The sequence below is a fragment of the Crotalus tigris genome, unplaced genomic scaffold (assembly GCF_016545835.1).
Source record: "Crotalus tigris isolate CLP2741 ecotype Arizona unplaced genomic scaffold, ASM1654583v1 scf7180000017940.1788314, whole genome shotgun sequence".
In the NCBI taxonomy this organism is placed as follows: Eukaryota; Metazoa; Chordata; class Lepidosauria; order Squamata; family Viperidae; genus Crotalus; species Crotalus tigris.
Window position 1 is genome coordinate 23,706 of NW_024096732.1, and position 24,318 is coordinate 48,023.

Here is a 24,318-nt window from a genome sequence, read left to right on the forward strand (position 1 = left end):
GCACAGGTTACCATTATCAGCCAGAGGGCCCACCAGCCAACGCCACACGATCAAGGCGTCTCCACATGCACACTTAGACCCTTCTATAGAACATCTCCAGCCGGAGAGACTACAGTCTGATTCAGCCATAACCCAAACCTGAGACAGACCCACAAAGTAGGACCTCCCCTCCCCCGCTGCAACAGACACAAAGCCTTCCACTGTGCTTTTTTCTACGCACGGGCCCTCTGGAATGAGGTTGTTCCCAAGATCTGGAGGACCCCCATTCTGCTGTTTTTAGAAGAGCTGTGAAGATCTGGTTCTTCACCCAGGCCTTCGGAAAGGTAATCTGAAGACCCCTCATCTAGGTTGCTGTATTTTATCTTTATTTTTTATGTTGCGTTGATTTTATTGACATCTCTTTTAATAATAGTGAGCTGCTCAGAGTCATTGAGAGTTGGCAGCATCCAAGTTTAATTAAGCCACAGAGCTGGCAGTTGGCCAGATCAAGAAAGAGAGAAAGTCCTTCACACCCCAACTGACAGGGGCAGGAAACACCAAGGAACTAGGCATGTCCCTCCTTGACCACCTGTTGTCCTTTAAGTCCAGACCCAGATCCTCCTCTCTGCTTGTCCTGGGGGGGAAAGGGCGCATTTGCAACACTGCACAACGCTGTTACTCACCACTGGAGTTCTGGGAGCTGCTGTTCGTTTCTTCATAGTTGTTTTGCAGTTTGCTTTCCACTCTTCGACTGAAAGCGCTTTCTGCTGGGTGGGAGAATAAGGAAAGACAGAGAGGGGCTGGTGAGCATCGATCCCGAGCAGACCCGTCGGGGGGGGGGGGGCAGGAAAAGCAGAGAAGGTTCTCTCTTGGGCTGCTAAAGACATTATGCCAAATGCAAGGATCAGTGGAGAAACCCTACTTGGGTAGCCTGAACCAACTTCAGATGCAAATGAAATGATGGCCTATCATTTTACAACAACGTGCAATTTGTGCAATTTTACTGAAAATAAAACAATAATAGATTTTAAAAAAATGTTTTTCATTCTCTGTTCACCGTTTTTCTACTTGAACAACCTGGTAAACACTGCGCATCACTACCCCAACCCTGCTTTACCTTCACGAGCGGCACAGCCCACATAAGCAACCCTGAACTGCTTGTGCAGTTGTGCTCTCTGGAAACACACAGCCCAAACGGTGCAGACCTGCTGGCTCTGGCCAGACACGGAGACCGTCCCATCCCAACCCGCTGCAGCCTGGGCTTCATTGCAAATCAACGTTGTACTCTGCTTTTGTAGTATATCTCAATTTGTTCAGTTTGCCATAAATCCAGGTGATTCTCATTATTGAGAGGATTAAAAGTATAATAAAATTAAACAGGTAAATATTTAAATGTTCTCTCAGTCCTGAGGAAGAAACACTGGACTGCAGTTTGATGCAATTCATAATCGTGTCCTAGGCACAAAAGCAGGCAGAAGCCATCCCCCCCCCCTTCACCCGCCCACCCCAAGGAAGTAGGCATTTCTGGAAACATTTGGTTCACACTCAGCTGGACATAGAAGAAATCTTTTAAATAATTTGAGTATCTCAACCAGCCCAAATCACCTGCCTGTCCACAAACGCACCAAGTATTGCTGTGACATCGTCATACCAGAGTCTTCCTCACGTAGTGAATTGCCACAGATGGGGAGGGGCTGCATTGAGAGCAAAGCGTCTCCTAGCGTTTTAAGATCACGTGTTCTAGGGACCAAACTAGCGATGGCTCCAGGAGGCCAAAGGAAGCGGGTCTCTTTTAAGGCAATTGTGAAATTGAGCAAGCGGAAGGAATTGCCACAGAGCTGAGTGTTCTTCAAAGCAAGTAGGCTACAGGAATGGCTAATCAGACAAATCAGGAGGCTCAAAAGCGTTTGCTCACAACCCTTCCCAAGGCAACGCTCACTCCGGGTGAGGCTGCAGGAACAAGCAAGAGGGGCCCCTCAGCAAAGGCTGCCCAGGATACTCACTCTTCTTCCAAAACAAACTTACATCCCAGTGCTCACAAGGCGGTGAGGTGCACCATTACCTGCTGTCTCAGTCCCATGCTCAGCTTGCAGCATCCCAAGGCTACAGTCAGGAGGTGCAGCAGGTGACCCTCTCTTTATTGCTCCGGTTCGCATTTAAGGCACCAGGTGCTTGGGGATATTCGGGGCTTCTCTGGTATAATTACTGTCCGTCCAGACACCCCTTCCCCTGTAGGACTGCCCACCACCCACGATGTTGCCTCCTTCTCTCTCCTTCCCAGGGAAATGTGGCTGCCCCCCCCCCCAGCCTGCTCCTTCCCTAGGTTTCCCCAAGGCCACCTCCTTTGAAAGTAGCCCAGAACTCCCTGCAGAAGGGCAGGCATTTCCAGAAAGCACCCGGTTAGCCAGCTGAGAGGCCTGCCGTGATCCAGCGCAGGAGGCTCAGCAGCAGCGAGGTGGGAAGAGTCCAGAGCCCAGGCAGCTTCTGGAGCTGACATTTGTTCCATCTCAGCACGCTGAGAGAGGCTCTCACCCATCTCAATCTCTTACCAGCCAAGAGAGGAGGAGGCTTTGAATCCCAGGGACAGCGACCTCTCCCTGTACCACAAAGAATTCCCTCTGTTTTGTTCTGCTCTGCCCACCAGGGGAACCCACAGAGATCCCCCCCCCCCAAGCCTGCCTGCTCCTCCTGGTCCAGTCGCTGAAGGAGCATCTTGAACAAGGGAAAAGGCCTTTCCCGGCCCTCAACCCAAATGGCAAGGGGCCCCACTCTCACATCCAGGGAGCAGAGAAGAGGACCAACCCCGTCCTCCCTCCCTCCGTCTGCCATTCCACTCATGGGAGGAAAGACCAAAAGCTCTGAAACCTTCCGAATGCCACCAATTCAGGAAGAGGTTTGGTGGGATACGGAGAGTCAAAAAGGCTTTTGAAATAATACTAAATACCAGCACATAGTGCCTTTCCTAAACAGCTAGACAAAAAGGCCAATAAAAAAATATATACATATAAAAAAATTCATAATCTACAATATATGCCTTCAGTTGAACATTATAAAATGGCATTCAAGATGTATCAAATTCTTAGGTTGTTCATATTTTGAAAAAGTACAAAACGCTAAACTAAAAGGAAATCCAACAGTATTTTGTTCCCTTTTTCCAATAAAAATAATACTAAGTTGGTATCAAAATAACTTCAATGTTAGATCTCTATAAACTCATGAAATATTACCACTCATCTTCCTCACTCAATTAGATCCTTTTTCTTCACTCTTTGCCTGTATTCCTAGAAGATGTTTTCAGCCAGGCTCTCTGGGGACTCGGGGGACCTCGGGGGCTTCTTGGGGGCCCTGATCCCCTCATAAAGGGTCACACTTCCTCGGGAACCACCGGTGCCATCCCTTTGGGGTCTGGGGGCACACAGGCAGTTTGGGGGGGGGTGTTAATCAATTGGAATGGTAGAAAGCACAATCGGTACCTGTGGTGGCCTTGCTTCCTGGGGATCCAGAATTTGGAGCGCGGAACGTCTGTGACGGGGATGCTGCCGGTGGGATACCGGAGGGAGTGCGGTGGAGGAGGGTGGAGCACCGGATTATGGGCGCCGTCGGTGTTTTTTTGCCCGATTGGTTCGCCTGGGTCTTCACAGCCACGAAGAGTGGAGATCGAGAGTACTCTGGATATGAACACTCAGAACTAGTGCCAGGATAGACAAGTCAGTGCCCAAAACCTACCTCTGCCGGGGCACTTCCCCCTCTCTACAAGAGGTCCATGCTCCCCCTACCCAAAGCCTTTCAGAAACTGAGCCCCAATGCAGCCCCCCCCCCCAGCTATAAATTTTCAAGCATGACACAAGGGGTTTGAATTTCTGGCTTCTCCAATTTTGGTCAGCTTTAATGTCACCTGCAGAGGCCCTGCCTGATCCCCACAAGACATTCTGGCAAAGGGGGGCAGGCACCCTTTGTGGGGGGGCTCTCTCACCTTCCGCTGTTCAAGAAGCTCAAAACCTACCATACCAGCCTACGTGTTAATTAACTGGTAAAATAAAGAAATTAAACACGTTCTTACTATGCTAAAACAGCTGCCTAAAGGCACCGCTTTTAGTAGAAAAGTACACAACATCGCACCTGACAAGAGGTCTCTCTCACAAAGGGAATGTTATCTTGAGACATGGGCTTGCTGTGATGTACAATCACAAAAAGAACTAAAGAAAGTGTTTTTGTTCGAAACCATCCAATTCAAATCTATGCACATTCATCTTCAATATACAGTTGACCACAAAGAATTAGATTTCTTTCTTCTTCGTCTTGTGCCATATCCGCTATCGGACGTTGGCGATCATGTTGGCGATCCTGTTTTTATCAGCAGCCGCACGAAAAAGTGCTGCTGAGTTTTGTCCAAACCATGGAAATCCTAAAAAATCTGGCTTCTCTCCGTCCTCATCTAGAAAACAACAACTTTCTCTGTGCCAACTCAGTCCTTTGAGGTCCCATCAATCAGACACCTGAACTGGGGAGGAGGAAGACCATTGTGGGAGAATCGCAAGGAATTCTCACAACCCAATATGATGGAAATCAGTTTCTAGCTGTCTGTCTGTCTGTCATCCATCTACCTTTCCTACAGTTTGTCTGAACCAAATCTTTAATTCTGTTTGCCTGAAATTTAAATATCTGGATGTATAATTAGGAACTTACAGGAAAAGTCTCCATTTATTGCCACATCTAAATAAGAGCTAGCATAGAAGGCAAGCACACAGGAACATTTTCATTTCATTATTCTATCTTTCATTGCTCCAATCAAGGCACGCACATATGATGAAAATAAAACAATACAATGTGTAACATTCTACACTTCAAAATATTATTTAGTACTCTATTCAGTTGTTTATATCTTTCCTTTATGCCAGCATCTTAAGGCTACATTGATAGTGCTGTCTCATCCAATTTTCCCCCCAGAACAATCACTCTGCAATGCGATCTGGATTCTAATCAGACCCTTACCCATTGCATCATAAGTCCCCTCCCAAAGAAACCATAAATAAAAGACAAATACAAATTCGCCTTGTGATAGTATTTGTTCTTTATTTTTAAGAAGCTACGGGAGATGCCCTAATTCCTTCAAACCATAGACTGGGTGGAAAGTATCAGTGTAAACAATGCAACAACACTCCCCCCCCCCTATTTTGGGACACACTGCCTAGAATGCCTGCCTTTTGCAAGGCGGAAGAGCAGAGCAAGTGAGGAGGGCAGCCAGCCCAGTCACTGCTGCCTCTCCCATCCCTCCTGCTGCTGAACATCAGGGCTCCAGCAAAGGCTTTGCACCAATCTGACATTGCAACCATTAGGAAAATTGGGGGAGGGGGGAGCCTTGCCTGCAATCCTAAAGTGCCACTGACAACACCTGGACTGTACTTTGGGGGAAGGGGATCCAATGGAGGGGGGGGGGCTGTTCAGGAAAAAAAACTACACAGAGAACAGAGCACAAAGCTGCTCTCCCTCTACTTGCACTAGGGTAACCCAGAAAGCCTGATAGACATCGTAGGACTAGAGGAAGAAGAGGCTTCTTCACATCCTTTGCCAATAACGAAATCCAACAGGTCTGTCCATGGCCGTTGGTCAAGAGAGCTAATGAGGACCTCGAGGCCAGGCAGGAGGTGGTCAACCTCCAAAAGTCCACCTGGAATGGCTTGGGATGAGGAACCGATGGGCACAATAAACTCTATCAAGTGAGTCTCAATCAAGGCAAGTAACTATTTATTTATTGCATTTATATGCCATCCATCTCCCTGATTAGTTGGCTCTGGAAGGCTACAGGCGATCTTCTCCACAATGTAAGAAGACCAAAGGAGGAATTGAATTTGAAACCACCGATCCACGTAAGAAGCCTGTGAAGGTAGCGCTTGCCCAAAAAATCCCCAGATTACAAGGCCGGGCAATTCAGGCTAGAAAAGGGGCAACGTGCTGAGGTGCAGACATGAAGGGGAAGATGCCCTTCTCCCTTTCAAAACAGTGGCCCCAACAGTTCAGGACAGGCCAAAGAAAGTCTTCCCTAAGGAAATTAACGTCAACGTGCAGAATTTGCTTGTTGGGTGAGGTGATGGCCACCAACCTCATTAGACTGAAAAGGGGTTGGAAGTGATCAGTTGTGCCTGGGGCTACGTACTGCCTGGGGCAATGAGAGCTAGATGCTTGAGCTGAAGGATGCCTTCCTGTCCTACCTCTGGGGCTTTCGACCGGTCACATTGAAAGCAAAATTCTAGCAGGTGTGTCAAGTCTGCAGCTGGAGATCCAGAGGGCAAAGCACCCTGGGTTGCATCCATGGAGAGGTGATGGTGGAGGAGAGGGGGCAGTCAGCTCAGCCACTTTTCTGGGAACCCCTGCAGAGGGACCAGCCCTGCAAAGAATACCTTGAGGGCTACCAAGTAAGCAGATGGGGTTCCCCCACTTTTGAATATTTCAGTTTACTGAGAGAAACAGCTACAACACGTTATATAAGCCATAAGCAGTCCAGCTGAAAAATCTACATTGTAAAAAATGTGTAAGCTGCAAGATACAGGTGTAATTTCATTTATAGAATAGTATTAACTCTTAATTATAGGTAATCTGGCCTGAAATAAGAACAACTCCTTTTCTTAAAATATATCCCAAAAGTATAGCTATCAGGAAGATATGCTAGTCCTGGTCTGTCTCTCATGATCACTTGGGTTGCACATTTGGCCTCTGCCTGTCCAGCCTCTGCCTTGAAAGATCCTGGATCCCAGGCTCTCCCCTGCTTCCGTGTCACAGCTGGATACTCACTGATTGGTGCATGAAGGGCCACGTGTTCCTGGTATGGTGTGTAGTACTTGTACTGCTTGCCACAGAATTCGCAGGTATAGTTGCCTGTTTCTGCAAAGCAAGAGAACCATTTTTGGAAGGAGAAAAGATTTTCCCCCAAACCCTTGACCCAAACAAACATGGATCTCAGTTTAGATCACAGTAGGGTGGACATTCCACACATGGCCTCGTAAGGTGAGTCCCGAGCTCTCCTGACCAAATGGGCCTCTGGGCACCCCCCCCCCTTCCTGGGGAGAGGCTGAAAAGACATGGCTGCTACAGAGGCAAGACTCAGCAATCTCCCTTTTGCAGAAGCAGCATTTGGGAGTGGGCTGTATAAACCATGGCAGACAGGAAAGGCCGAGCCGCTCTCTCATCAGCGGGGTAGTTATCATTTTACATCAAGATGAATTTCTAGTTTTAATATTGCTCCCCAACCTCAATTTCCCTCTATTCCGGAAGAAAAGTTGGTAACATAATAAGGAATGCAGCAGCAGTCGAATTAGAACACTGCAAAATTGTAACTGACTTTTTTTTATCCCAGAGGACAATACTTAGACAATATCTTCCCCTTTAATGAAGAGCTTTGTGAATTCTAAAATTAAGTCATGGGAAATGCAAGTGGAATGTTTTGCAAGTAATGTTTTGCATATGTCTGAATCTAATGATTAAAATAAATAACATGCACTTAATTCCTTCTCTTTGCAATAAAATATTTACATGTAAATACTTTGGGCAAATTGGATTGTTTTTAACCAGATGCTTATACAAGTATGTAACATTAAGCAAGAATATTTTTATCATTCCCCAAATCAACGTGTTTGTTTCTTCTCTAACTCGAACATGGAAAATTAAATTTCTGTTTACTTAGCAGCGCTATTTGCAAGCAGATTGCTTGTCTCCCGCCGAACGGCCACAGTCCGAGTCAGAGCCGTTGCTTTGCGTGCAAAAGGTCCAGGTTCACCCCTGCATTTCCAGGGAAGGGCTGGGAAACACCCCTCTGCCTGAACGGATGTTCAGAGCCCTGCAGCCAGTCAGTGCCAATAGTTGTAGGACAGATGGACCAACGAGCAGACCTGACACCAAGTAGCTTTCAGGCATGCTGGGAGCCATGCCGCCCTGGGAAATCCAGGAGTTGCTGTTGGTGCTTCTTAAACGAACCCCAATGAAAGATACATCCAAGGAAGATTTTCCGGTCTGTCACCAGCCACGCCAAGGGAAGCGGAAGCGGGGCTCCCGCACAGGCAAAGAATGTGCTCTTTCTGTTGGACAAGCGAGCGCTTCCTGCCTCTGCGGGAACCTCTCCGTCCCTGGCCTGAAACCTCAGCTCTGAGACACTGAAAGCCAGAATTACTTCAGTTGCAAACTCGGTAAATCATACTTGGACCAATCTTCTGAAAGGGCTCGGGCTCCTCTTCTTTCACCTCCTCCTTGGCAATCATTGCTTGGTCGTAGGGGTCTGCAAGGGGAGAGAAGGAGGGGGGAGCTGATCGAGGCAGGTGGCTTCAGCCCTCGAGAGAGCCCTGCTCTCCTCCGCTGCCGTGGGCTGCCCTCGCCTTCCGCAGAGAGTAAGAAGCTGGATCAAGTCAACATAAGCAACACTGTAGCTCGCTCCTCTCTGAAGCTTTCTATTAAACCTTTTTAAAACTTGGGCAGGAAAACACTGGACAGAGTACACACAAAAAGAACAATAAAAGAACCAACACGCTATTGTGGTCATGATTTTTATAGACTAATGTACATTTTACATGCATAGTATTTTTACTGATTATCTTTTTTTTGATAATCTGCTTATTAAAGTGACTAATTGTAAGCTTCATGTATCCAACTCAAGATATAAAATTTGCACTATTTCTTTTTAAAGTGCAACTTAATTGCAAAGAACTGCAGTCATTCTTACAAGAGTCAGAACAGTTCCAAAAAACAACACAACTAGCCTACCTATATACCAAGATGCCCCAAGACTCTCCCTATCGACCGAACAGACATTCTAACTCCCAACTGAGTAGATTAATCCCTGCACACACCTGCAGGGGCTCGAGACTGCTCCATCCTCCACCCATTGAGCGTTCGCCCAACTGCTCCTCCGTCCAAGTCTTCCTAAAGTGTTGCAATCATTTAACCAGACGTTTCTATTGGTGGCAACTTTATTGCCAAAAGTTGTATGGTATTATGCCTCTAAACTAGCTGGGTACATATAGAGAAACACACACAATAACAACAACAACAATAACAACAAAATTCTAATGGTTTCCCTTGGATTTTGTTGTTTGGCACCACACAATGGTGTCAAAAGTCCTACACAAGAGCTCCCCTCCCCAATTTCTTTCCATAAAATACAGGTCTGGGTTACCTGCTAAAAGCTCTAAGCAATAACTAAAGGTCCTGAGAACGGGCGTGGGAGCCTGCAGACTTGCCTGCCCCTTTGCCTCCTTTCCCTTTCCTTGGGAGCAGGTGGGAAGCTCTACTCCTTTCTTTGAGCAACTCTTACATTCAAGCCCCATTTGGCTTAAGTTAAGATTTTCTGGAAACACCAGGGTTAAATGGTAATCCTGGCTTGTTCTGATCAGCCGCTGTTTGAGCTTAGCCATTAATATTTCCCAACTCCTGCAACTTCATTTGGAGGGTAGGAGCGAAGGCTGACTGAGCTCCTGCTGAGCATTCTGTAAGAACGAAGACCCTCCTCTTCTCAGCAAGCAATCCAGACATTGACACTCACCATCCACTGCATGCAGGTCTCTGTGCTCTTGGAAGCAACTGTAGTATTTGTACTTCTTCCCACAAATGTCACACGTGTACCTAAAGTTATCTGTGGGGAGGAAAGAGCACAATGTTCGAGAAACTCCAAGGAGAACCCAGGATGGCTTCCCCATGCACAGACCCTCTACCAGCTTTTGACCAACACTCTCGCCTCTGGCCGCTCTCTGCCCTTAGCGCACCTCAATCCCAACAAAGGCCCTGAAAGCACTGATCTTGAGCAAAGGATGGAACCGTCTTGGGGACTCAAAACTTTTGGCACCAAGGAGTTTTGGAGGAGAGAAAATCATGTTCCAAATCAAGGAAAGCAGCATTTTCTTGTTCTGTTTTGATACGGGGGGGGGGAGGGGGAATGCAGTGATAGAGATAACCCCCCATCCTTGGGGTGATACCATCCCTAACAGTATTCAGATGGATCAGAGGATCCAATGTAAGGAAAGCTAGACCACCGGCTTCACGATATCCCAATTGACAAGATTGTTTCCTTCCTTTGTTAAGAGTATTTTTTCCAATGCAGAAAACAATTTAGCAAAAAATAAAAAGCAAAGAGAGCAGGCGGTGGAAGAGAAGGTCAGCATGGGGGCAAAATGAGACAAAGCTGCCAAATGATGGGGCCTCTTCTTCACCAGCATATGGTGCCACAGCACAGCGGCTCACACCGGCCAACTGGTAGCGAGAGGAGGGTGTTCCCCACTGGCCCCTCAAGGCTCCTCTGCAGCAGAGTGGCGACAGCCGACCCCTCAGGACCCTGACTGGCAGCAGCTCTCTGGTCTCCTGGGCACACAGAGGGCTTCCCTCTCCTTTTCCAGAACCTGGAACCGGGACCTTTTGCTCGCAAAGCATCACTCCACACTACTCAAGAAGCGTGCCGATACTTACTCCCAGGGGAGGCTCCTTCGCCTGATGCTGCTTCTGTGTCTAGGCGAAGAGAAGAACCGCATTGAGAATGTATTCCCAGGAATAAGCACCCTCCCATCCTCGTCTCTGTTTACAGGCTTGAGGTCGCAAGGCCTCCTTCCCAGATCTGATGCCAAAGAAACGTGTCTGTTTGAGACAAAATAGCCTGAAGATCCTCATCTTGGGCAGAGCCCCTCGCTTGTCAGTACAGTTCCAAGGGCACACCGGTTGCCATCCAAATCCCCTCCCTCCACGTTAAGCAAACCCAGAAGGCAAGGCAGAATTACGTAAAATAGGCCAGGTAAATCTGTGTCCTTGATTTGAAATTTGGCGCATGAAGGTGGCAGAGCCTCGTGTCTCATTGCAACATTTTAACTTTTACAATTTGGGGGGTGGGGGTCTTTCTGTCCTTGGTGGCATTTAACCTTCTGCAGTGAAGCAGACAGCCAAGAGAAGTGAAGCTGTGCATGAAGGCCTCCCCCATCCAAGGGGTTACAGGCATCCCCTTCAGGGCTGGAGGCCCATCCAAGCCACTACTGGCTTTATGCTGGCAGAGGAAGGGGAGCAACAGCCATTCTTGCAGCTTGTTCTTTGCAGCACTCAGAGGTGCAACGTAAACCCCCTCCATGAACATACAATGTGTGACTGCCTTGTGTCTTCTGCCTCCCCTCCCCACACACACAGTTATTTTGTTGAGTATTCTGAATGGATACTAAATTCAATAATCTGTAGCACATTTCTCTGATTTGCCTAAAGATATCAATCTGACTGTGGCATTCAAGCACGGCTGTGACTGGACAAAATCCCGGAAACCCCAATTTGTGAATGCAAATAGTATCTCAGGAACAATTCTTCCCTCCCACAGTTCTTAACTACTCCCAGAATCCCTCAGTAGTGCACAACAGATCAATACCTCTGTGCGCTCGAACGTGGGTCTGGAAACAATTGTAGTACTTATATTTCTTTCCACATATTCCGCACTCATAGGACCCTGAAAGAAAAAAGATCACACAGAAACATTGGAGCAGCTGTAAACAGAGACAGACAGTAATTCGTAATATCAAGTACCATCAATTGCTGACATGCCCAAAGAGCCCAAACTGGGGTCTGCCGAGGCAGCTGTTGGGACCAGCTCCCTCTCTCACCCGAGCCCCCTTCAAAAGCCCTTGGCTGGCCATAACTGCCTCATCCAGAATAAACCACAGAGTGGCAAACTTTGGAAAATACGGGGAGGGAAGCTCTATTCGCCACCCTGTTTGCAAAGCTTCAGATCGCCCAACCACGGGTCCACACCTCCACCACTGTAGCAGAAGGGGGCGCTCATGTGCAGCAAAAAGAACCTTCCTCCATACCAACATACACACACACACACATATACACACACACACACACACACACACACACAAACACACATCTCTGCTCCTTCCTCTCCAAGCTATCAAAAGGAAAATCTAGGATGGCAACCGTGGCTGAAAGCAATGCAGCCTAAGCAAGGCCTCATGTCTAGCCAGCCCACCCAACAAAGGCAGAGTCAGAAAGTCCCAGGTCAGGTTAGGATGGCATAAACTACAGGACAGCCTGGCTCAGCTGGGGACCCCGACCCCTGACCCTCTCCCCCTCCCCTTCCCCCAGAGGAACCCACAGGCTTTCTGGCCACCAAGAGAGTGCCAGTGAGAAAGCTTTTTGTGCAGGACAAAAGATATAGAAATCTCTTTTCCAGTTGTGGCAGCCAAAATAAATTACTGCCTGAAAAATTCAGCATCTGTTTCCTTTAAGAAGACAGGGAGCAATTCTACAAAGCAACCGTTTGCCCTCATCTCCAAATATTGTGTGAGTGGGACCCCCTTCCCTCTTGTTCCACTTTTTCTGCTGTTATTTTTCTTTCAAGAAAAAATAAAAGACATGAATATATCTTTCAATTAGGTGCACCCAGAATCATCTAAGATGCTACAGAAGGAAACTCTTCTGGGCTAGAGTTACCCAATTCCCAAGAGTATTTATTTTAAATGCCAAAGTGTGTCTGTCTCCTGGAGACATCTCAACTCTAGTGTTATATTGTCCACATAAACCCACGAGGAATCTGTACAGAGACTGGATCCAAGGTGAACCACTTTTAAACATGAAGCTGCTAGTCTTATTCTGCCTGCAACTGTCCTGTTGCTGAAGGACATTAAGAGGTATTCAGACCCAAGTCCTGGCTGCAGACACCCAGAAAAAAAGAAGCATCTTGTTTTCCAGAGCAGCTGATTAATACCTCTGGAGGGTCATGTCACGTGTGTCTTGTAACCATGAAATCTATACGTTAATTGTGCAAAAGAATATTTCTTTTTGTCCTTTGGGCAGTGCCAACTGTCCTCTATTTGGAGGCAGCTCACGGGAGACCCAGCAGCTCCTCTCGTCTGCCGGTGTGGCGGGATCCTTTGCAAAGCCCTCCCACTTGTGCAGCGCCAAGGGAAAGCACGCCCTCCTCAGCGGCCTCTCCGCGTCACCCTGGCTTTAGGAAAGAGCCGCTCAATTCTTTGTTCTAGGACACGGGCCTATCCAAATTCTTTCATGCACGCCCCCACCTCCTTGCGTTTGTCTCTTTTTTTCCTCATCCAGAAAGGAACTGGAGTGACTTTCAAGGGACTCGTGGGGAAAAGGGTTCCTCTGGAACAACCCTGAACCTTTTCCTCACTCCTGAATGCACCCAACTGAGGAGCAGTTTTTATATATATATATATATATATATATATATATATATATATATATATATATATATTCATATTCACTGATGAAGGGCATGCTTGGTGCTACAAAGATTCCAACTAGAGCCATTAAGACCAGGCTGCTATCAAGCCCCCCCCCACACACACACACACATCTGCTCTCTGTTTATTTAGTTTCTTCTTCTTAAAAGTGTCCAGATTAGTTGTTAGTCAGCATAGCCATAGCCAATGCATTCCCATTAGATACAAGAGTCATCTCCTTTGTTGCTCCTGAATTGCCTTGTGTTTAATAGATGACCTTGATTCTTAATGTGGTCAAAAAGGAAGGGAAGATGAATTTTATTTTCTACATCATGTAAGGTTTTATGTGCCTCTAATATATTCCCATTGCCCCAAACCTCTTCTCTTCCTCTCATATAGCAAGGAATGCCTCTTTTGGGATGATGTCTGCTGTGATTTTCACAGAAAGGAAATGTGTTTTCTCCCCACTTACCATTTTAAGGCAAACACAGTTAATGCAATTTAACTGATTAATAGATTAGATCTGGATTGACTGATTATTTTCTCAACCTGGAAACAGCAGTTAGCCAGCATGCAGGGCCTGCCCTGTTCTTTCCAAAGGGTTTCTCTACATGCTTATTGCTTGAATCACCCTCAATCAAGAAGAGCCTCCTTAGCTAGTAAACTCAAAGCCCCTCCCCCTCCATGGACCACGACCCGTCCCTGGCAAGAAAAGGTTAAGCCAATGGACCACCGACCTAGCTTACCGAGAGTCTGCTGGTTGCGGACCCCACCAATCACCACACAAATTTCTGCAGGCACCTCGGCTACCCCACCACCTTTCTTCTTCGGCTCTTTGGGATCATCCTGCCAGACCACCTGCTGAATGTAGTCATCTGGGACTTCCGTCTTCACCTTCACTTCCGTCGTTGCTGCGGCATCCTCGCTAGGAGATGCTTGGGGCCTGGATGAATCGCAACCTTCTGCTTTCATAATTTTCTGGGTCCTCTTCAAGCGCTCTCTTGGATGGGGAGAAAAACAGAACTCTAAGCCTCAAAGAGCTACTGAAGGCACCCAGGGAAAACACTGTCTATTCAGCTTAGGGCTTTATGACTCTGCATGCCCTGAATTTATGTATAAGGGAAATACTTCTACAGATGAGGGGGGTGGGGGGTATTTTAAAACAAATAGCCTTGTAGGCTAAACAATCGCCTTGGTCACTGTATTTGGTTAACTAAAAACTTTTGAATGCTCTTCAGATGGACTCACTTGGGAATGTCCACACCTTCCATGATTCACAGCCATAGGCCAACAGAAAAGGAAGGCTGCCTCTTCTGCAAAGTGTAAGGAGTGTTTAATTAATTTAATAACATGTGCTACTCCCCTCTTAAGCAGCTCACAATATTGTTGAATGCCCAACAACCTAATTCTAAAGAATTACCAAACATTTTGAAAAACATCAAGCTGGGCAGAGAATAGCAGCAAATATTATTTGGAACCCTAAAAGCAAACTATTGGCAAACTCTCCCTCCCCCACCACCACATTAATTGCAGATGCTGAGAGAGACAGAAGTAACAGTCAAGTAGGAAACAAATAGCAAAATGGAGGGGGGGGGGCAGAGAGAAGCACCAGGGAGACAGAAATAACCTCTTAAGCCTTTCAGTCAACTTTTAAGGTTCCTTTTCTCTTGAACGGGAAACCCCTATTTTTTCAGTCATGTTTGGGACAGGATAAGGTCCCATGATTTGGAGTGGCTCTCCACCCCATGGAGAGATGGGGGGGGGGTGAGTTCCCGCCAGAGAAGCTGACGGGCCTGGCGCAGGTCACAAGCTCCAGACCAAAGCACAGCAAATGGTGGAGGGCAACTCCAGCCTCTCCAAGGGCAGCCGAGGCCTGGTCCAGAGAACTGAAGTCGCCCGGTGCTCCCAAGAGGGACCTACCTGCCCACAGAGGCCCTGGTCCCAACATTGCCACCGCCGCCGCTGCCATTGCTGCTGCCCTCAGCCTAGAAGGGAAGCAGCCAGAGAGGAAGGTCAGAGCTCTGCAGAAGCAGCCCACAAGGGGCTTGGAATAAGGCAATGAACTCAAAGCATACGTCACACAAATTAACGTCCGCTCCCTCCCCAAAGAGTGGCCTTCCGTAACACGGTCCCCAGAGTCCCGAGGAAACCGCTTTTTAAAATGTCGGAAACTAGGAAAAACCACCTGCTCCAGAACCCCAGCTGCTTCCTTCCATTCTTCCATTTCAACCTGAATGCAAAAGTATCGCTGGGGCTCCAGCCTAAGAGCCCACCCCACATTTCTCCAATCATCTTTCCAGTCTTTTCAATCCATTCAAGCTTATGGTCACCGCTACATCTTGTGTCAGTGAGTTCCATAGATTAACTTTATGCTTTCCTTTCATTTCCTTTCCATCTCTTTCCATCACTTTCCTGGATGGATGGCTTTCCCAAAGGGAAAAGGAGGAGGAGAGGGAGAGTACCTGATAAAACCAGAGTATGTGCTGCTCCCCCCCCCCCAATCACTTCCCCTGCTATGGGGCAGGCAGGCAGGGAGGGAGTAAGGGCCAGCTACCTGCTAGGTCAACAAAGGGAGGCGAACCGACTGGGGCTGCCTAAAAGGGAGGCAATGCCAAGCTGCAGGGAGAGAAGGTCACTTGCGAAAGAGAGAAATTGTACAGGGACCTCACAGCCGCCGTGTCTCACAGGTTGACTTCCAAAGAGCAAGAAATGCCCCTTGTCTAGTTTTGCTGTGATTTCTGCCTTCAGGCACACATACCACCAACTATGATAGGTAGGCAAGGGTAGAGCTGGGTCACCACTAGGAAACACCAGGATTAATTTGGGAAAATTTTGAAAGTAATCACTTCTGCATCGCTGCCAAGAAAAAAGCTGCACAGCTAAGGTCCCGCATCTGAGCTCAGCTTGGAGACGTTCGCTCTTCCTCCTAAGATCCTCCAAAGACCAGGGAACTGCAGGAACTTCCTGCCCCACGCGAGAGGCTGCCCACAGCAGCCACCACAACAGAGGAGCAGATCAGGTGGGTGGTACCCAGCGGCTCTGGGGTCAAGACTCCACAGCCTGCGTTGTGCGGACAGGTCGGGTGAAAGAGGCAGGGGCCAAGGACAGGATCCCCAATGACCTTCAAAGGGACAGTCACACAAGTTTCCTTGTAGCCTCTGGAATCTTCCAGAGCAACATTCTCCACCACACCCCCATCCCCACAGATCCATCTGGACAAACAGGAAAACGGAAGAAAACCATGCCACAAGGAAAAATTCTATGCAGAAAACTTTCAGTGTTTCTGGAGCGGAATAATTTATATATGGAAGCTCATGTGCCATTAAGGGCAGAAATCTGTGAACGCACCAGCATAACCAGTAGAATCATTGGTTCTTCCCCCCCCCCCCCAGCCAAACTGGAACATTCCCTGGAATTCAGAAAGTCCAAACCCTTCTTTAAATCCAGCCTCTTCGATAAAACTACAGTTTCAAATACTTACAATTTAAATTTCCCCCTACCTTTTTAAGAATAAAAATTTGAGAATGCCCATTTAAAAAAAAAATCAGAAAAAGGCTTTCCTCAAAAACAGCATTATTTCAGACCTTGGATCCCCCCCCCCACCCCACCCCCTATGAATTTGCACAAATGGGCATTAGATTAGAAGAGATTGGCTGCATTTCGGAGGGGGGGGGACATCTATGGCAGAAACAGGCCATTTCAGGGAGAGGGAGTTCGATAAAATAACCTCCTTTTTAATTTAAATGCTAATGCACTGAATTAAAATTTAATAACTGAGGAAATTGAAAAGCCAAGCAGGAATATTGGAAATAAATCCAAGCAGAAACAGCTGAAATTAAAAATTCTAGAGAGTGGGAGGATAGAAGCTAAGCTGCTGTCTTATACAATTATATTTTTTTCCAGAACAATGTAGGGGAACGGAGGCTATCTATGGCCAGCCTTAGGGCGATAAATGGAAAGCTGGGTGATTTATTGTTTAATTTTCCTAAGGGGAAAAAGGTTCCCTTTCATGCTAAAATATTTCATAAATTTCCACCTGGCATAAATTTTTAAATTAAAAGTTTGTAGGTTATATTCAGTGTATCAGCACAATTCTGAAATCTTACAGAAATACACAAAGCAGAAAAAAAAATTACAACTGTAGATATTTCTTTCCATTCCTTTATGAAGATTTCTCTTTTACAGAGATGGTAAAAACATACAGAGATGCTTTCTTTTATCATTTTAAAAGTTCTCCTAATTAAACAGGTTTGCCTTTTAGAATTTTCTCAAGTTAAGATAAATCAAGGAACATCCCTGGGCAATCATTGACCCGCTCACTTGATAAGCTACAGAAACTGCCAGTTCTTGGCCTGTACCCTTCGTGACCATCCATCAAAAACTAATATGACCTCTTGGGCTTCCTCAAAGAAAAAGGGGGCTTTTGCTTTGCCCAAATCATCAGGACATTCTCATCTGAAAATGCACCAGCCAGTGAGCACAGAGGCCACCCAGATCCACGGAGGTTTAAGCTCACCCTCTGTGCACAGGCTCTTCCGGCCGTCCCACCTGAGACCTGGATGAATGCAGTGAATGAAGGCCAAGCAGGAACCTGACAAAGGGGTAATGAAAGTGACAAAGGCCACGATACAACCCACACAGGTGGTCTAGCAAAGCCCTGTGAGATTTCCTCTACGTTGGGCGATCAGCTGACGTTCTCCACAAAGTGGTCTCTCCCCGGCCTTTGCTCCTTTCAAGGGGAACCAGTTTCCTTCTCCGAACTTCTTGGGGAAGCTGCCAAGAGCTTCTGCCACAGGAAGTCTCTCAACCATGGTTGCTGGGGTTCTTTCCCCTGAAGCTTAACAACATTTTAGCTGCTAATTTATTACCATGATTGCATCTTTTGCTTCCATGGAAGAACCTTTTTTTTCTGTTCTTGCTGTGTGCCACTTTGCCTCTGCACTGGAGATGACGTGGTGCCGTGGTGCTCAGGAACCGGACTTAAACCAGAGGAACAGGACGAAATGCTCTACTCTTACTATCACACATATTTATGATGAGAAAGGTACCCTTCTGAAGGGGGAACTAGGGCCCTCCTCCCCCAAATGGTGGCTCTATTTCAGCAGTTGAACATTACCTGGCTAAATCTCTTGCAGAGTCTCCTCAAAGACTAATGCTGCTGCCTTAAACCTGCGCTGATGATGATGCCAACGTGCTACTTAAGAAAACCTGGGTCTGTTACAGCCACAGGCTCCCACTAGGATGCTACGAAAGAAGCCTCAGAGACTCCAAGCCAGTTTGGCCTCAGCTACCCTCAACAGACAAGCAGATGCTCTTTCTGCCAAATTTTGGGAATAATGGAGCAGTAATAAAATTTAAAAGCTTGCAATGATTCTGCTCAGTTTTGTCATTTAGCCACTGCTGGAAAAGCAAAATCAGCCACAAACTAGAAACTCAGACCAAACCTTTCCAGTTCTGAGCAAACAGAGCCGATAGCCTGGAGAGCTACCTGTCTCAGAGGCCCTGCAAGGCAGGCCCAGGTGACAGGACAGAGCCGTCTTAACCCGGCTTTTAGCCCTACACAGAAGCCGCTTCACCTCAAAGCAGACTCAAAGGCCTCGATCCACCCACCCAGGACTCAGACCATCCTCAGCCATAGAAGGGTCGGCCGGTTGAGCACTGTGCTTCCCACTGAGTATATTCTTCCCTCCTTCCTGCAAAGCTGCTTACACACAGGTAAAAATACACACCAAATAGCAATCCTGATGCTAGGAATGAGGCTACCTAGTAGAGGCCTCTATTTGCCAAGCTACAGGCTTCAAGATTGCCTCAGAAAGAGGCATTTATCAGATCCATTAAGTCCTGTTCCATGCAATATGCAAATCAGCAAAATGGAAAGCCACTGCAAGTTTCATTTAAAAATTCACATCTAAGTCCAGTCCAAGAAAAAAATTGATAAATTACCATAGGAAATGTTCTGATGCAAAGATTCACACAACAGAACCGGATCTTTTCTGAAAAATATACCACCCTGGGAATACAAATCTGCTGAGCGCAGCCTGACAGGCCTTAAAAGTAGTCCAGGTGCCCTGAAAAAAGCCCCCAAGCTCACCCCCGGCTCCGATCCGCTCTTCCCCCGATCTCCTAACTCCGCTCCCCCTAGATTAATGGCAGTGCAAAAGATCTGGCAAATCAGTTATGAAAATAAAAATGATCTTAATTGGGAGCAGAATCACACTTACAAGTCCTGAACTCTGATTTTTCAGAAAAGCGATGTCCGTATGTGTTGCCAGATGCCACCTCAAGCTATGACACTTCAATTCCTCCCTACAAAACTTTGCTAATGTTCTAATAATCCAGCACAAGAAAAAAATGGGAGCTTCTGTACTTTATATAGGCATTTGTTTTTCATTATTCCAAAGTATTCCTCTGAACACAAATGATAAAAGGCTTCTTAAATCAGGATGCAACATTTCACCAGGTTATGTTTATGGCAGAAATCCATTCCACAAGATATGGACAGGATTACTACAATGCTGAGGAGAACACTGGCACCATTTCAGGTTACTTAAAAATAATTATAGAGTCTGGTAAATGCATATGCATCTAAGCGGGAATTTAAAAAGAAATGCGTAACTCACAGCTATGGTGAAAAATAGCCGTAGGGTGAAAATACAAAAATTATGAATTTCATATTTCAGCCCACCTGAAGTCAGGGACAAGGTGGAGGGAAATGCTTGCAGAACAAGCACTATGGCCTTAATGACATTTCTAAGAAATATAATGCTCCTGGCTTGGAATTAAGGCTCCGTAGCAGCACACAGAAGCATCAGCCAAAAAGCACGAAAAGAAAACTATGGATCACCGAGTTACCTGAAGAATGAACCACAAATTTTCACAGGTACTCTCCAACTAAGGCATCCTGAGCATCTCAAGACAAAGCATGGAATAAGTAAGCCCTAGACTCAAGTCAATGGTTGAACCATTCCATATACGCTGCAGGTAGAAAACTTCAGCGCCTAAAATTTTCATTTATGCGCAGTCTATCTACAAGGGTAGACGTTCTTAAAAATCCATCCTATCATATTTTTTCTTCAGAATTCAAACAACAGCTCTTTCCTACAGTGTGAAGGATTCTTATAATTAATTCCAGAATTGTATCTGAAATCTATCTGAACCTTAGTCCATTTATAACTTTCCAAAAAAACAACACTGTAATTACCCTATTGCCATTGATTAAAAAAATATTCTAAGTCCTTAAACTCATACTTGAAACTTCTTCCATTAAGGATTGAAGAAAACTCACCCGATGAATGTCATAAGACTTGCTATTCTGAAGGTTCTGAGTATTTGAAAAACAGTAAAAAAAAGTAATTAAGAGATGATCAGAATTTATGTACATGGCATATAGACTGTTAGCTTAGTCAGTTTTTGCATTCTTCTTGGGAGAAGCAGCTGTCTGGAGTACCTGTGGGTGATCTCACAATCTCTCCTTTCACCCAAGAGATTTTGCTAGCTAGGACCCACCTCTGTCTGCCACTCTCCACCGTACTGCCAACCTCTCTTCTTCGGGGATGTCTAGCCTCTGTGTCATCACCAGACCTTCTCTAGCTCCCATACTTCTTACTCCATTTCCATGCTTTAGACCAGGGCTTTTTAACCTTTTCACCCATTGTACCACTTTTAGGATATGGCAACATCCGAGTACCACCAGTCGCCTAGCAAGGTGTCAAAAACTTGATGACCAAAAAAAAAAAAAAAATAAAGGAAAAAAGTGATAAAGTACAGGTAGTCCTCGACTTACAACAGTTCGCTTAGTGACTGTTTGAAGTTACAATGGCACTGAAAAAAGTGCCCCTCAAGCCACAGCCAAGCAAGATACCTGCCTGTCCACCCAGTGGCGCTCTTCCTCCTGTCCGAGGTTTTCATTGTTGTGAGCAGCGGGGATGGGGTGGAAGGTGTTTCGTTTTTATTCCCCCTGTCTGCTGGGTGGTTGCAGCAGGTTTTGGTCACTTCACATGACCCTGGGACATTGTGGCCATCATAAATATGAATCAGTTGCCAAGCATCTGAATGTAAATCAGAAGACCCTGGAGATGCTGCAACATTCCAACTGACTGGCACTTCAGGGCTCAGCAGAAGCGCCAGGATCAGCGCTGAGCTCCAGCTGGATCCTGGCACTGATCCTGGTGCTTCCACTGAGCCCTGCCACCTTGCAGCTCCAGCCGTCTCTCGCTCAGGCTTGTGCGGCGCTGCCACGGATTCAGCTCAGTCCCTTCCCCTGCTACCACTTTTCTAGGATGGTCGCGTACCACCTGCCAGGGGCCAATGTACCACAGGTGGTACCCATACCACTGGTTGAAAAGCCCTGCTTTAGATAATGCTGCTCTCCCCAAAGAGGGAAAGCGTCATGGGTGGGCATGCTCCGGTATGTATGTACAGTGTGCTTTTTTTTTTAAAACAACAACAAAAAAAAGGTGCCAGAACTCACACACGTCATACAACCCGCCTTGCCTACCCTACAAGGTTCCATGCCAAAAAAGTACTAGAACTCCATTCTGGGTGTTCTATGACAAAAAAGCCCTGTGTGTGTATGCATGTATGTATGTATGTATGTATGCATGCATGTATGCATGTATGTATGTTTGTGGAAACGTTGTAATATTCTTCCCTTCAAATCCTATAACATAAAACCTATCTAATGAGAGGCTAAAACAACAGGGTGAAGTACTGAATGGACAAAAATAAAGACAGGAAATCTACCCCTCCCCCAGCCACACAATAATTAGGAAGGTAATGAATGTTATACCGACTAGCTGGAATGGCAAGCCCTGTCCCTTTGTGCAAGAAAACAGCAGCAGAGAATTGCAGAAGGATATGAAATCCATCCCGGTGCCTTCTGACTGGTGTTTGAAGGGAATCCACAGACAGGCTGTCTGTTTTGATTTAAATGTGTTGCTTGAATTTGTGAACTATGCAGTTTTCTATTTCTGAATAGTAAATGCCCCAACTTATGTGTTCTTAGCAGGTTAGCTGTGGGATCTGATTTTGACAGTCAACAACTAGGCAATGACGTAGCGTTCAAGAGAGCAATAACTCCACAACCCAGAAGAGCCTGTAAGAAATAAAGGGAGAACATGCAAAGTGTGACACTTTTAAGGGCATACAGTCGCTTTCTCAAACCTGAATCCTCAAAGAAATGTTTGGGACAATGATTCCTCCCCTCTTAACCATGCTGGACTCTTTTTTAAAAAAAGACTGAAAAGGTACAGAAAAGTAGAATTATTTCTTTGCCAAAGTGGCTTTTGGGGGGCAAAATGGAAGAAAATTTATACCACAGCAACACATTTCAGTTTTATTTTTTCCTGAGGGCGCATCCACAGAATTTTGCCAAAATGTAAGTGCCGAAGAATTGAGTTTTAGATATGATAAGTTAAAAAGTAATAGGCCCCTGGGCCAGATTGCATTCACCCGGAGAGATCTTAAAATATTGCCAATGCAAGCTTGCTGAACTATTAACTAAAATATGTAACTTATCACCAAAACTAGCCTTGCTGCCCAAGGACGGGAAAGATGCCAATTTCCACAGTCGGGTGCTTCTGATGCCTCCCTCCGGTATCGCCAGGAGCTCAGCTCCATACTGACAGGATGAAGAGAACCCAGCGCTGTAGACCCCTAACCCTGAACTCTGATTGCAGCCCGAATCAGACCAAGGGAATTCAGCCCAAGAGCTCCTGGCTCCACTCTCAGGCTTTTAAGTCTCCAGGAGGGTGCCAGTGAACGCACGGCTCCTTCTCTGGGTGACACAGCAGTAGTCTGTCTATGCTCCAGAGGGCAGCTAGTATCCTGCCTAAACTGAACTGAACGAAGTGACACTACTGAAGTGACTTGAAAGTAGCAAAGCCATGGGGAGGAGGGTGAAGCGCCCAGGCAAACAGACTCACAGAAGGTTACCCTCCAGGGGAGCCCGCCTGCTGCTAGAGTCAGTGGGCATTGCCAGCCACTTTCTGCCAGGGTTCTCCAAGCTCTTAACAAGGGTGGCCTTCTGGGCTTCAGGCAGTCAACAGGGAATCAGAAAAGATTCGCCAGTGGTGGCGAACCTGTGGCTCGGGTGCTCTGTGGGCACACGTGCCGTTGCCCCAGCCTTGCCTCTGTCCGTGACCCCCTCCTCACCAGCAGCCCTCCTGGAGAAGAGTCGCCCCTGAGCGTGGCCCACGCGGAGCAGTGCAGCCAAGGACATGGCAGCCAGGCAGCGTAGACAAGACTCTGCGCTCATGTCCCATCACGCACAGTTGATGCTGCCGGGCATGGGCAGAGGGCGTGGCTGCCATGGCACTGCTGGGTGATCTGCGGTGGGCCCTGGAGGCGGTGAGTGGCCCTGCAGGCAGTCGGGGTGGGGGCGTGCAGGGGGTGGAGCGGGGACGGGCCAGTTTTTGGGCACTTGGTCTCTAAAAGGTTCGCCATCACTGGCCTACACTGAAAGGTCTAAAAGAAATGACAATCACAGCTTTTGAACTTTCTCATTCTGTGTTAACTGTGGTTTTTTAAAAAAGAAAAAAACAAGAAGAGTAACACACCCCCCCCCCCAAAAAATCTCAAAATGGAATAATTATAAGGCAAAAGGCCTAAGCTTTAAAAACCAAACAGGAAAAAAGAGCAGAGTTCATGTGGAAATCTTAGAAATCTCTACAGCAAAATAACTCGTTTCAGCTGACCACAAAGACTATAAATACTCAAGATTAATTTCCCAAGCGAGTATAAAAATAAACAAACTTAAAGTTTACCAAAAGGGGAGAAAAATCAAAATTCTCTTACATCAAGAAACAGTAGACATCTCTCTGTATCCTACGTGCGTTAGGCAAATACGAAAACTGAAGTACTTTTATTTACACATGCTTTTTTTTTTAGTTTTATTCTGCAAGATTCAACCTAATGCAAAGTCACCTTGGTTTTCAGTTGGATAAAATAATCAGAATTTTGTGGTTTCAGGACTTGGAAAGAAAAGACAAATTCTTCAGTGCCACACCTGATTAGCCCTTCAGGAATCTAGGCAATCTATCAAAACTTTCAAGGCTGGGAAAGAGGGTAACTCCTTCTAGATCCTGCAACAGCCCCGTCCCATCTCCCAGGCCCTTCCACCATCTCACTGTGTTGGCCCTCCTCCTCCTCT

The 24,318-nt window shown here is 46.5% G+C and overlaps 1 protein-coding gene across 7 annotated transcripts in view; it reads right to left on the reverse strand.

Annotated features, from left to right (window-relative positions):
* Positions 1–24,318, reverse strand: part of ZNF618 (zinc finger protein 618) — a 43,545-nt gene that overhangs the window by 11,848 nt on the left and 7,379 nt on the right. For 2 of the 7 annotated variants that reach the window (XM_039344857.1, XM_039344856.1), the window contains exons 2-10: positions 15,090–15,154; positions 13,907–14,169; positions 11,354–11,431; positions 10,423–10,461; positions 9,506–9,595; positions 8,168–8,245; positions 6,769–6,858; positions 3,453–3,647; positions 663–746 (exon numbers count right to left, since the gene is read on the reverse strand). In XM_039344857.1, coding sequence (XP_039200791.1) covers positions 663–746; positions 3,453–3,647; positions 6,769–6,858; positions 8,168–8,245; positions 9,506–9,595; positions 10,423–10,461; positions 11,354–11,431; positions 13,907–14,169; positions 15,090–15,154 — 982 coding nt within the window. The remainder of the gene's footprint in view (positions 1–662; positions 747–3,452; positions 3,648–6,768; positions 6,859–8,167; positions 8,246–9,505; positions 9,596–10,422; positions 10,462–11,353; positions 11,432–13,906; positions 14,170–15,089; positions 15,155–24,318) is intronic. The other 5 variants (XM_039344862.1, XM_039344861.1, XM_039344858.1 and 2 more) reach the window with 5 other exon arrangements.